Source organism: Microcaecilia unicolor, chromosome 1 (genome assembly GCF_901765095.1).
Source record: "Microcaecilia unicolor chromosome 1, aMicUni1.1, whole genome shotgun sequence".
Taxonomy (NCBI): Eukaryota; Metazoa; Chordata; class Amphibia; order Gymnophiona; family Siphonopidae; genus Microcaecilia; species Microcaecilia unicolor.
Genome location: NC_044031.1, coordinates 55493424 through 55508003, shown reverse-complemented (window position 1 = coordinate 55508003; position 14580 = coordinate 55493424). Strand labels below are relative to the sequence as shown.

Genomic DNA, 14580 nt, shown 5'->3' with positions numbered 1-14580 from the left:
GGCTAAAATATGATCTTTATCATCAAAATGGTTAAACGGTGTGTACACTATTAACCACCATATGTAATTAATGGCCAAAGGACTATGGCACCATACCAGATTTCAAAAAAACAGCATAGTTGTATTGTCAAAGGTAAAATTGTTCTCCAGGAGATGGCAGCGTATAACCACACACCGGTATTACTGGGGGGGACAAAAAAGAACCAAAGTATTAGAAGATTACATTAAACATTGAGAGGAAGCAGTTAAACTAATGAAAAGATGTAAAAGGGTCGAATTCTGTAAAGACTCCAGAAATTCCTCCTTGACAGCTGCCAGGGTAAGGCTATTCTCTAGTAATCCCCTGGGGGAAACTCACTCAGACATATTCCACTTTCCCGGTTTTCCCGGGTTGGGGGGGGGGAGATTAATAGTGCATAAGTATTGCCATACTGGGACAGACCAAAAGTCCATCAAGCCCAGCATCCTGTTTCCAACAGTGGCCAATCCAGGTCACAAATACCTGGCAAGAACCCAAAAAAGTACAAAACGCTTTATACTGCTTATCCCAGAAATAGTGGATTTTCCCCAAGTCCATTTAATAATAGTCTATGGACCTTTCCTTTAGGAAGCCATCCAAACCTTTTTTTAAACTCTGCTAAGCTAGCCACCTTTACCACATTCTCTGGCAACGAATTCCAGAGTTTAATTACACGTTGAGTGAAGAAAACTTTTCTAATTCCATTATCAGGCTCATTTTCGAAAGAGATGGATGTCCATCTTTCGACATAAATTGGAACACGGACGTCCATCTCCCAGAGAGATCCAAATCGGTATAATCGAAACCAGATTTTGGACATTTCTAACTGAAGTCCGTCGCAAGGATATCCAAATCAAGGGGGCGTGTTGGAAGCGTGGTGAAGGCGGGACTTGGGTGTGCCTAACACTTGGACGTCTTTGAGCCATAATCGAAAAAAGCAGGGACGTCCTAAAGTAAAACTTGGGTGTTTTCTTTACGAATAAGGCACAAAAAGGTGCCTGAAATGACCAGATGACCACCGGAGGGAATCGGGGATGACCTCCCGTTACTCCCCCAGTGGTCACTAACCCCCTCCCACTCTCAAAAAACATCTTTAAAAATATTTCATGCCAGCCTCTATGTCAGCCTCAGATGTCATACTCAGGTCCATGACAGCGCGTGCAGGTCCCTGAAGCAGTTTTAGTGGGTGCAGTGCACTTCAGACAGGCGGACCCAGGCCCATACCCCCCTACCTGTTATGTTTGTGGAGGAAACAGTGAGCTCTCCAAAACCCAACAGAAACCCACTGTACTCACATCTAGGTGCCACCCGTACCTTGTGAAGGATGTTAAAAAAATGGAAGCGGTGCAAAGAAAAGCTACGAGAATGGTTTGGGATTTGCGTTCCAAGACGTATGAACAAAGACTTGCTGACCTGAACATGTATACCCTGGAGGAAAGGAGGACTAGGGGTGATATGATACAGACGTTCAAATACTTGAAAGGTATTAATCCGCAAAAAAATCTTTTCCGAAGATGGGAAGGCGGTAGAACGAGAGGACATGAAATGAGATTGAAGGGGGGCAGACTCAAAAAAGATGTCAGGAAGTATTTTTTCACGTAGAGGGTGGTGGATGCTTGGAATGCCCTCCCGTGGGAGGTGGTGGAGATGAAAACGGTAACAGAATTCAAAAATGCGTGGGATATGCATAAAGGAATCCTGTGCAGTAGGAATGGATCCTCAGAAGCTTAGCCGAAATTGGGTGGCGGAGCAGGTGGGGGAAGAGAGGTTGGTGGTTGGGAGGCGAGGATAGTGGAGGGCAGACTTATACGGTCCGTGCCAGAGCCGGTGATGGGAGGCGGGACTGGTGGTTGGGAGGCGGGAAATACTGCTGGGCATACTTGTACGGTCTGTGCCCTGAAAAAGGCAGGTACAAATCAAGGTAAGGTATACACATATGAGTTTATCTTGTTGGGCAGACTGGATGGACCATGCAGGTCTTTTTCTGCCGTCATCTACTATGTTACTATGTTAAGGGCTAGGGTAGTGGTGTACACTTGGGGTAGTGGGTTTTGGGGGGGGCTCAACACACACGGTAAGGGAGCTATGTACCTGGGAGCAATTTATGAAGTCCACTGCAGTGCCCCCTAGGGTGCCCGGTTGGTGTCCTGGCATGTCAGGGGGACCAGTGCACTACAAATGCTGGCTCCTCCCACTTCCAAATGGCTTGCATTTGGACATTTTTGACATGGACGTCTTTGGTTTCGAAAATCGCCAAAAGTCAAAGACGTCCATGTCTAAGGACGTCCAAATCCAAGGACGTCCTTGGTATTTTTGAAATGAAAGATGGACGTTCGTCTTTTTTCGAAAATACGGTATTCCCCGCCCCCGGATTTGGACGTTTTACAGAGATGGCCAAATCCCAACTTGGACCTTTCTTTCAAAAATGTCCCTCCATATCTTTTTTGAGATGCAGCGACTAGAATTGAACGCAATATTCGAGGTGTGGTCACTCCATGGAGCGATACAAAGGCAGTATTAGTAGTATGCACTCCTCTGAAAGAGTGCACAATCTTGCAAAAGAATGTGCCCTATTGATGAAGAGTGCACCTTTTTCCCAATAGTGTACTCTTTTGTGAGTGGACTCCTTTGTAAAAGAGCAAGCACTATTTGCAAAGAGAGTGCACTACTGGGAAATAGTGCACACTCTGCAAATAGGGCACATTCTTTGCAAATAGTGCACACTGTTGACAATGCATTAAAAAGGGCTTTTCAAGTTTTTTCCTGTTGTTTTTGGGCAAAAAAAAAAAAAGACAACACAAAATGACATGGGGATGTTGACATTTCCCCATATTCTTCAAGCCAGTCCTTACTGGATATATGGGGAAACAGCATCCGGTGTGTAAGGAATTGGATACGTATCGACTTGAGGAGGGGGTCAGGTAGGGATTAATAAGAAAATATTTGGGGATGTTTGGCAATGTTTACTTAAGGGGAAGTTTCTGAATGAAGCATTGCATTATTGTGCGAAGGGAAAATGAACAAACTGACTAACAATTTCTGTCTAGTCTTATCTTCAAGGACCAAGATGAATAGGTCATAGAAACCCTCGACACCTCAGAACCATGATAAATTGTTTATACTTTGTTAAAAGTTTCTCAGCCTTTGCTGAAGACTTTTAACTTCCTAGCATAATTTAAGTCTTACTGGTTCAGTCTATTTTTTATAATTCAGTTATTTGGTAACATATAATCCCAATTTAATGTCCTTTCTGCAGCAAGATTACCACTAAGTAGTCTAACTTATTTTAGAGAAATCTGAACTACGACACCATGTATGCAATGGGTCAAAAATGAAACAGGATGAACAGGAGTAATGTGGAAGTCTTTACTACAGCTTCAAAGATGCAATAAATCCATACAGGGGCTGGTGTAGGAGGCAGCACTCAGAGGTTCAAGAAAGAGATCTGTTGGTCAGAAACAACTCCAGGCTCCGCTCATTCTGCCTCGCCTCACCCTATGCTTGGAATAAACTTCCTGAGCCCTTAAGCCAAGCCCCCTCCCTACCCATCTTCAAATCCTTGCTCAAAGCCCACCTCTTCAGTGTTGCTTTCGGTACCTAACCTTTATACCTTTCAGGAAATCTAGACTGCCCCAATTTGACTGCTCCTACTTGACTGACTGTACATTTGTCCTTTAGATTGTAAGGTCATTGAGCAGGGACTGTCCTTCTATGTTAAATTGTACAGCGCTGCGTAACCCTAGTAGCACTTTAGTGTCAAGTAGTAGTAGTAGCTGACCTTTATTTGAACCAGGCATGGAAAAAACTGTCATTTTAAATCAGATTTATCTTTTTTTTCTTTGACAGAGAGAGAAGCCAAATTCGAGAAGAAACCTGTCCAGAGAGAGCCAATTGTCGTTCAAGAGCATGATGACATTGTCTTGGTGACCTCGGTCACACCAGCAAATGCTGTTGTCCGGTGGTTAAAGGATGGCTTTGAGTTGTCAGAGAGCAGGAAGTGTGAGATCAAGAGTGAAGGGTCCTCCAGGACACTGATTGTAAAAGTGGCCGAGTCTCAAGACAGCGCCATATACACCTGCAAGACAGTCAGCGACAAGCAAGATTTCAAAGTACAGGTGAAAGGTGAGAGAAAGACTATGACAAAAACTGGCAGTGCTCAGTAGAAGCCCAGCCTAGGCAGGAACAATTAAGAATGTAGGATTTCTGTCTTCAAATTGTATTGAATGAATAAGCTATTGGTAAATGTACAAGTCTTTTAAAATTTGGCCCAACAATCCTTTACTGAAGTTGTTGAAAGGAAAGATACAGCATGCTTGGAACAGACAAAGAAAGACCTTAGTTGTAGGGCAAGAGCCAGAGGGGATCAGAAGTTAGGCAGATTCTGTTTCAGCACAGTAGGCAGATACAGGGGGACAGAGGAAGTATGAAGGTCCAAATCACAAATATACAGTAGAAGATAAAATAATCTGTAAAAATAACCTTTAATACATGATAAATGAATTTGGAATTGATTCTAGATGTAATTTCTTGCCTTTTAAAATTTGAGCTCAAGGAGTGTTACATATTTAGATGTAGTAGATAGCTTCCTGTCCAAGATGGTCTGCAACCTGAGGGGGTAATTTTAAAGTCAATTTTGCACATATGTGACCACATATGCACATAAATGGACTGTTATAAAATTCCAATGAGCATAAAACATATGCACTATAACATGATGGCATGGACTTTGTCAGTAGGCGTATACAGAGGTACATATTTTTGCACCTAACATATAGAACACTGTAAGTCACATGATTATATTCTGAATATAAGCACGGGCTCTTATACCAGCTCTATATATGTAAATCAGTTTGATTGTAACCACAGAAAGGTGGTATATCAAATCCCATCCCCTTTTCCTTTCTATACTTGGTATAAGTGCATACGTGTATATATATATATATAGCCAATTATGCTGGTATTCTACAAAGGAAAGTAGGCACCTACGTTCATTTATAGAATACGCACCAATCAGGTGCTCTCTGGGTGCCTATACATAGGCATACTTTTATAGCATTAAGGAGGCAGTTCTAAAACGGGATGCCTCCATTCAGGGGCCCCAAGGACAGCTGGTAGGAGCCTATTCTAACGTAATGTAGGTACCTAGGTTTGTCTCCATCCCTGTGGGCTCTGTCCCCATCCCCACTCTGTCCCTGTGGGATCTGTCCCCGTCCCCACCCCGTTCCCGCAAGATCTGTCCCCGTTCCCCGTCCCCCGTGTCGTTCTCTACTGTAAGCACCTTTCCAAAGTAAAGTAAAACTGAAAAGATCTTTTTGATAAAAGAGATAAGTGGTAATTAGAATCACCTATCTTCTGTTAGGTGCATCTCCACAGGTTAGCATCCATAGTCTACATGTATGAATGGACATCCTATTTGATCCAAGATCCAGTGCATATAATTTCAATCTCAGACAGAAGTTGAAGATGACTTTCAGAGGATTCAGAATGTCCATTGTACAATGCGGAATGTCCTGTACTTAGCTATGACTCATTTTCTGTGTATTAGTCCAAATCTACATTGCACTTTATCATTAGACCTATAGGCAGGGGTAGGTAATCTCCGCTCACCATGCACACTAATCTGCTGGAGTTTTCAGAATATCTATAGTGAATATGCATGAGAAAAGTTTGCTCGCACATTGCTTCAGTTGTATGGAAATACCTGTATATTTCATGAATATTCATTACACCTTCCTATCCCTGTGAGAAATTTCTTCAATAAGTTACAATTCCTATATTAATTCTCCTTAGTAACTTTAACTGTTTTCAATGTTTAACAAAACTTTATTTATTCAATATTTCTTTTACAATTTACAAAATCTTAAAATCCTCCTTATCCTCACTGTTTCAATCACATACATACATACCATGCACCCCTCTTCATGGATTTTATGTTTGAATGTAGTTAGTATGAAGAGAGGTGCATGGTATGTATGTATGTGATTGAAACAGTGAGGATAAGGAGGATTTTAAGATATTGTAAAAGAAATATTGAATAAATAAAGTTTTGTTAAACATTGAAAACAGTTAAAGTTACTAAGGAGAATGAATATTCATTAGGGATCTCTAGGGAGTTATGTCATAGATGCTGCTATCCAGGGCTTTTTTTGAGGGGGTACTGAGTACCTACACTTTTTCCATTGTCTGCTAAAATTGACCCATAGTCCCCAAGTTTTAAGGAAAGAGCTCAGGCTCTACACACCAATTCTGCCTTGTCATAGATTCTGTGACTGGTTGCAGGGGGCCTGGCTATTGTGGGGTGGGTCCCTCAGTGATCACCCCACCCCTGAAGGGTGGCCTGGCATTTGAGTACTGGTACCTTTTTCGGTAGAAAAAAACAGACTGCTGCTATCTAAATTCTTCTGTCACACAGATGAGATTGCCCCTTAAAATGTTTTCCTTTCTGATCTGGGACAACATTATCCTCTTGGCCAGTGTTTCTTAAAGTTGTGAATTATTTAAATAGCTTTTATTTATTCTAGTAATTGATTTTGTTTATTACTATCATCATAATCATTTACTATATATTAAAAGTTGTTTTATAGGTATTTTACCTTCTACTCTGTATTCATGATTTAAACGTTCACATTTTCTCCATTTTCCCCTTTTTTCTCCTTGGTTACTAGTTTATGGTGGTTTTGCCTCTTTTATTAGTTTAGTTTTCTTTCAGTCTAATCAACTATGTAACTATGCATAAAGTATTTTTAAGAGGAACTTTTTCTTTCTAGTTAACTGTTTGTTTATGAAAAGTAGCAGCTCAACAGTTCTGAAACTCATAGTTTTCCATTATTCACAAAACAGGTCAGGCACCATCAATTTAATTTATTATTTATTTTATTGGATGCTGTCACGAAACGCCTAGCTTCATGCCTGGGGTTAACCCTCGGTTACTTAGAGGGTCCATCCACAGCACAGTTCAGGTAGTTCAGGTCAACCTGCACCTGCCACTCGTGCTCTACACTAGCACCCTCCTCCCACCGACTGGGTCACAACCACCTCTGGGTAAGTCTCCCGCTGTCAAATTATCCCCAGTGATTTCTAGGTTACTGGGGCCACACTCCCAGTGGCCCCACAGTTCCCAGAAAGCACTCCAGACCCAACACACAAACCGCCAGGATTCTTTATCAGTCCAAACAAAGAGGCAATAAACGAAATTGTTTATTGTCTTAAAAATTGAACAGTGTAACATAAAAAGTGTAATCAGCAAACAATAACATGTAACTGAAATATGGATCAATTATAACACTAACTAAACATTTGTTTACTTTCTAAAAATTACCTGAGAAGATCAGGACATATAGCTGCTCACAAGTTATCAAATGTAACTGTTTACAGGGCCTTAGCAAAGATAGCTGTCTCCCTCTTCTTCCTGACTAAGACTGGAGCAAAAGCCAGTATTCGCCAAATGAAAAATGAGCTCCTGGGCCAATCAGATCCCAGAACAAGAAAATTTTAAAAATATACTGCTTCTTGTTTCCTGTTTGTGTGCTAAAACTAAAGAAAAGAACATTCATTTCTCTGTAACAGCTTTACAGCAAAGAAACACCACTTGCTGGCCAAAGGAGAAATACACTTCAGGACATAATTAATGCAGGAAAATATCCAATACATTTTATAGGCTTAAAACACAATGTTTCTTCACAGATGCTCATACCTTTTTCAGTAGTAGCTGAAGGTGAGTTACATTCAGGTACTCTAGATATTTCCCTGTCCTTAGAGAGCTCATAATCTAATTTTTGTACCTGAGGCAATGGAGGGTTAAGTGAGTTGCCCAAGATGGCAGTATGCTTCCTGCCTTGCTAGTCCTGCTCTGTAGGGAATGACTCTAAGGATGAGTGTAATTCAGCCTCTCTCTGCTGAGACCATCTGCAGTGGTGTCATATTGCAAATCTGTGAGAGTAGGGGCTTTGAAATGTGGACACATGTTCATTGGAATCTGGATTGAGACTATCAACTCATTTTAATCTATCAAATGGTTTACACATGGTAATGACTTGTTGTTGAAGAAAGTGCACTTGAATTCTTTACAGAAGTGCCTGTGAAGTTCACCCAAAAACTTGAACCAAAGAGCACTGAGATAGGTGGGACTCTATCTTTGACCTGTGAGCTGAGTAAGACCAAGGGTGATGTCCTGTGGCGCAGGAATGGAGTAGAGATCAGACCTGGAAAACGAGTCCAGATCCAGGCCGATGGAGACAAGCGCAGTCTGACCATTTCCAATGTGAGGGCAGAGGATGAAGGAGAGTACTCGTGTGAATCCAGGGATGATAAGACCATCGCTCAGATCACTACTAAAGGTACCCATACTGATGGTGTGAGCAGGGAAGCAAATCAGGTGTTGCCTGGCACCACCAAACATTTCAGGGTCCTGAGCAGCATGAACAGTCTGTTCTACTTTTAATAGCCCTTCCCTAAATGTTCATGGAGTTCTCTTGTTTTTATCAATACACCAGTGAATATTGAAAGTGATTTAACCAGGCAGGAGGCTGATCCGTGCTGATAATGTATTTCTCTAGTGCTGCTTACTTGACTCGCTTTGTCTTTCAGTTCCCAGAGTGGTAAAGTTTACTGGTGAACTCAATAATATGGTTGCCGAGGAAGGCAAGGAGGCCAAGTTTAAGTGCACTGTCTCTCAGGAAGATGCAGTGGTCACGTGGTACAGAAACGGGACAAAAATTGAACCTAGTGAAAAATATTTGATCTCCAAGAAGGACACCAGCCACATCCTGACCATCACTGGCCTAACCATGGAGGACGCAGCTGAAATCTCAGCAGAGTTTGAAGGTGCAAAAACCAAATCCACCCTCAAAATCAAAGGTGAGAGAGGTTTGGAAAAGCATGGACAAAGTGCACTACATGGATCAGATTAGTTTAACTCAGTGGCAAGATTTAGAAAGTTTTAATTGAATTTTACAATTGAAAACCAAAGTTGGTTGCCCTACGTATGCAACCTGTGGTAGTAAAAGTTTTTTACTACCATGATATGTGGATATATGTGCACAAAATTTCAAATTTGATAGAATGTTTGAATATTCCCCCAGATCTGCTTTGAATATTTCTCAGATATTTGTTGGTAGATTTGGAGAATTTAACCTCCCTGTTTACAAAACTGTACTAGTGGCTGCCACATGGCATTGCCGATATAGCCCATTCAAAGCGAATGGGTTGTGTCAGCAGTACCGCACCGCCAGCCGCTAGTGAGGCTTTGTAAACAGGGGCCTAAGAGTAAAGTGATGTGTTAGCATGTTAGTCCCACCTTTAAAGGTAATAAATAGAAATAAAACTAAATAATGAAAAGAAAATAAGATACCTTTTTTTATTGGACTAACTTAATGCATTTTTTGATTAGCTTTCAAAGGTAACTCTTCTTCAGATCAGAAATAAGCAAATGTTGGTAAATGTCAGAATATGTAAGTGAAACACAATTTAAGAAAAATGAAATTTAAAATTCCAGTGCATTTGACATGTTTTCAATTTTTCATTATGGTTATATTAAATCTAACATTTGGAAAAGTCCCAAATGAATGTTTTAAATATGAATGTGTTTTTTAATGTTAAACGAAGCAGTTAGACAAAACTTCACAATTTTTTCCAGGTTCATCAAATTGTTTGCTAAAGCTAAGTTAAGAAAACGATCACCTTTTTAAAGTGATCCCACTCTATTGTTCTAGATTAGCCCATCTATTGATATTAATCCTTTAGCGGTCATTTATTTTTTAAACTGACCATCACCGGCTACATAAGCCTCGGATAGTCAGTGCTAGGCCATGTGTGGGCAGTGGCACTGAATCTCCAGGGCTAATTGTCCCTCTGCTAGCCGCCAGAGCCTTATGCGGGTCCTGGCTGATATTCAGCAGGGCCCACATAAGATAATTATTTGGACCCCGGCTGAATATCATCTGGCACCCGTATAACTTTTAAAAAAAAATTTTTTTGCCCTTGAAACAGCCCTGTCCTTCTGTTCCCGCCTGTGGTATTAAGAACCCCCCTCCCACATCCCTGGAACATCCCTCAGTCCTCCCCCCCCCCCCCCCCCCCGGTCTAGGTAGGTGCCCTCCACACCTATCTCGGATCCTTGGAGGTCTAGTGCCGTGACTCTTGCAGCAGCCCCGCGGTACTGCTGTAGAACAGCTTTTGAGCTATCCTAAATTGACTGGGTTAACTATCTGGGTGCCAGCAATGAGGGGTCCTTTTACAAAGGCATGCTAGCGTTTTTAGTGCACACTAATGATTAGCAAGTGCTAAACACTACAGACGCCCGTAGGAATATATGGGTATCTCTAGTGTTTAGCACAAGCTAAAAACGCTAGCGCGCCTTTGTAAAAGGACCCCTGATTATTGTTGACACCCACCTATCAGCTCCTGCCCAGTACCATCCCCTGTACTGCCCCTGACCTGCTCACTTTCTGAATGGGCGGTCAGAGACAGTATTCAGGGGCACTGCCTGTTTAAGTGCTGCTGAATATTGGCGGTTGTATGGCTCCCAGCGACTCCTGCCCACTTAACTCGTTTTGAATATTGGGCGGCATGTTGTTTTCATAACTCACTTGTTCATGTAGTCTATACAATTGTTTTTTTTACTGCAGGGCTAGAATTCTAGGGGTCCTTTTACTAAGGTGCGCCGAAAAATGGGCTGTGCTAGTGTAGGCGTGTGTTTTGGGCATGCGCAGATCCATTTTTCAGCAAGCCTGTAAAAAATGCCTTTTTAAAAAATGTTTGCCGAAAATGGACGTGCTGCAAAATAAAAAATTGGCGCTCGTCCATTTTGGGTCTCAGACCTTACCGCCAGCCATTGACTTAGCGGTAAGGTCTCTTGCATTAACTGTGCGGTAATCACCTACACACGTCAAGTTGGAGTTACTGCCTGATTTTCACCACATGCCAGAAAATAAAATATATTTTATGGTGCACATAGTGGACACACGTCAAAAATAAAATTACTGCAAGGGCGACGCAGTAGCCAGCCGGTAACTCCAAATTGATGCACGTTGGGCGTGCATAGGCACCTACGCAGCTCAGTAAAAGGGCTCACTAGTCTGCAAAATTGAAATATAATGAAAATAATTATAGAGAGGAGCAGGTCTCCCAGGACAGAGGTGTATATCCTCCAAGCTGGTGTGAAAAATGTCACTAATTGAGTATCTGTAGAATTTTGGGCATTTTTGCTAAATTCAAAAACACCAGTGAATATTATACTGGGGCTCTTAGAATGTCATGAGCAGACTGATAAAAAATACTTCTATTTGAAGTGGCCTGCAGGCATCCATACAAAGATGTTCTCTGTAAATACTTTCTTTATTTAGGGATCATTTACTAAAAGTTATATTCAAATTCTATTTCAGTAGGCTCCGTGGCAGAAAATATGCAGAAATGATAGTACCATATGATAACTCTTAGTAAATAACTATTAGCCAAGGGTCTTATCATGTGGGTATTTATACAACTCTGAGATTTTGAGAAAGATAAAGATAAAAAGGGACGGGTTATCATCTGGCTTAGATTCTAGACCAACAGGTTATCTGCATACAGGTCGTTTGTTGTTCCCCCCAAAAATTGAGAGTGGTTTTTGCTGCTGCTCCTGCTGCTGCTGCTGGGGAAAATGAGTGTCTATGTCTAGTCTGACAAAATCAACTTCAGTCATACCATAACCTATGATAAATAGAAATTTGCATTTGTTTGAAACAGCATAGTAAATGACAATTCCATATCATTTTTAACATGAAATGATAAGGAAAAACACCACACTTCATTTTTTCTGTATCAAAAGTCACACTATTGTTTTATAGTGCACCCTAGTGCTCGATAATGTAGATACATTATTAAACAATGGTGTGCACTATTAAAGGATCAGGGCACACTATTGCACAATAATGTACCTTAGTGCTCAATAATGCACACTGTTTATCAGTAGATGTATTATTGGAAAATGGTGTGCACTATTAAAGAACATGGCATACAACTGTACAATAGTCACCCTAGTGCTCAATAATGTGCACTATTTATCAGTAGGTACATTATTGAAAAATGGTGTGCACTATTAAAGAACAGGGCACACTATTGCTCAGTAATGTGTGCACTGTTTATCAGTAGATGCATTATTAGAACAATGGTGTGCACTATTAAAAAGAACATGGCACACTATTGCTTTATAGTGCACCCTAGTACTCAATAATGTAGATTCATTATTGGAACAATGGTGTGCACTATTAAAGAACATGGCACACAGTTGCATAATAGTGCACCCTAGTGCTCAGTAATGTGCACTATTTATCAGTAGATACATTATTGAAAAATGGTGTGCACTATTAAAGAACAGGGCACAATAGTGTGCACTATTGATGAAAAATCCCATAAATGTTACTGGAAGCTGAACAAAATGAAAATGGTTGGTCAGTAAATCCCTAATAATAAGTACTAGTAGAAATCTGAAAAACAGAGAACGAAATCTCACTGGATTCCAAGTTTCTAGCACATATCCTAAAATTTGTGTTTTAAAAATATATACCTCTTTATTTCTCTAGTTAACCTACTTTCCAAAAGGATAGGAAGTTTTTAAGATCACTAAAATCTGAGCGACAGTCTATGTCTTGATTTCCAGTGAATAATATCTGTATTTGTAGTTCTAATTGCACCAAATTTTCAAGACATGTTCAGAGAGGAGGGGGCATAAGCAGTCCAAAAGACATTTTTTTTCTCAGATTCATACATATTCTCCAAACATGTGTACATGCCCCACAAGGTAGGCTTCTTAGTTCTGGGATGAAGATCTTGCTTACCTTATATTATTACAGTAGCAACCACAAGACTACGAGGGTTTGCCTCACTCTTTCCCGTTTTCTAATTGCCATAAAGGTAAGCAAAGGTTTCAGTGATATCTTGAGTGCAATAGTGGTAATCCTTAAATCACTGTACCTTCACCCATGATATTTGGGCATTCTGTAAAAAGCTGAAGATCTTGTATACACAGCACCAGAGCACAGTCAGCCAAAAGAAAGAAAGAGATTTTCAACTTTAGATGAAATAAAGGGGTTTTCAATAAATTTTATTTCGTCCATGGTTGAAGATCTCCGTCTTTTCCTTTGGCTGACTCTGCTTTGGTGCTGTGTGATTGTTTCTCTGGTATTTGAATCCCTCTCTTTGAGGCCCTTTTACTAAGCTGTGGTAAAAGGGGCCCTGTTCTAGTGGCGACCATTTTTACTGCGCTTCAGGACCCCTTTGACCGCAGCGGGTAAAAATAGCCAAAAATGAAATGGGCATGTAGTAAGTTCGCACTTGCTGTGCAACCATTTGGGGGGGGGGGAGCACTTACTACCACCCATTGAGGTGGAGGTAAGGGCTCCCACACTAACCTAGTGGTAACCCCCTGTGGAAATATTTTTTCAACATTTCTGCTAGCGCCGGAAATGTCACGCACTGGGGGCAGAACTACCGCCAGCACCCGCATTGGGCTGGCAGTAGTTCTGGGTTGCCACATGGCAACTCTTTAGTAAAAGGGCCCCTTTGTGCCTTGTCCTTCTTATGTAGACTGGCGTTTGGGTGTGATCATGTGATCTTATGAATTTGTTTAGTTGATGGTTGCTTTTAGTTTTAGTTTTATGCCATTTTATGTTGTGGTTTGTTATGTGTTAATAGTTTTGATTGTTTGTGTTAGTATGGGATACACCTGAAAAAATGTGTGAGTGGTAGATTATAAATTGAGCTTCCGATTCTAGGTGGTTTGTATTTTGGAATTTTAGGTGTTTATTTCCGAGGCAATTAGGTGCTTTCCCAAGGTTGAAAAATAGAGGTATATCGGTGTATTTGTATCACAAGAACATTTTTTTTTTAGGTGGATTCCAGTTAATGGCCCCAAACACAGTTTTCCAGTGCCAGCGCCCTTTCTCCAAGCTCCAGCAACAGCACCAGCCTCCCCTTCTCCCATCAGTAGCATCAGTCCCGCCTCTTCTCCATGCATCAGCAACAGCTCCTTCCCCTCCCAGGCCCCTGCAGCATCTCTACTCATCTCCCAGCCCCAAGAGCAGCTTCCCTTTCTCCAAACCCTGTATCAGTGAACATCCCCTGCTACAGCAACAGATACTTGTGCTCTCTGTTGCTTTGCTGGCTCTGTAGATTGTAAGCTCTGTCGAGCAGGGACTGTCTCTTCATGTTCAAGTGTACAACGCTGCTTAAGGTCTATTAGCGCTATAGAAATGATAAGTAGTAGTAGTAGTTGACCCTGTGGGAGCCTTTGAAACATGAGAACAGGAAGTGCCTGCTCTTGGGTTTCAAAGCTTTTCTAGTGCTGGTGGAAGAGTGGGCCACACAGCAGAGAGTAGTGGGAGTTAGCACACAAGCTCCCACCACAGCCAAACGATTCTGCTGCCATGGCCTGCTGTGGTGATGTCACCCAGCTGCGATGGCAATTGCCAGGTGATTTAATCAGAGTGTGGTGAATGGGCAATAAATATATTTTTTTCATGCTTTCAGTTATAGCTGAAAAAAACTCCAAATTCTCCTTCAGTGGTGTTTTACTGAAGTTTTGA

The 14580-nt window shown here is 41.3% G+C and overlaps 1 protein-coding gene across 2 annotated transcripts in view; it reads left to right on the top strand.

Annotated features, from left to right (window-relative positions):
* The window catches only part of OBSCN (obscurin, cytoskeletal calmodulin and titin-interacting RhoGEF), a 472877-nt gene that overhangs the window by 25222 nt on the left and 433075 nt on the right, over positions 1-14580 (top strand). For both annotated transcript variants that reach the window (XM_030197417.1, XM_030197425.1), the window contains exons 7-9: positions 3866-4141; positions 8089-8355; positions 8606-8875. In XM_030197417.1, the coding sequence (XP_030053277.1) occupies positions 3866-4141; positions 8089-8355; positions 8606-8875 (813 nt within the window). The remainder of the gene's footprint in view (positions 1-3865; positions 4142-8088; positions 8356-8605; positions 8876-14580) is intronic.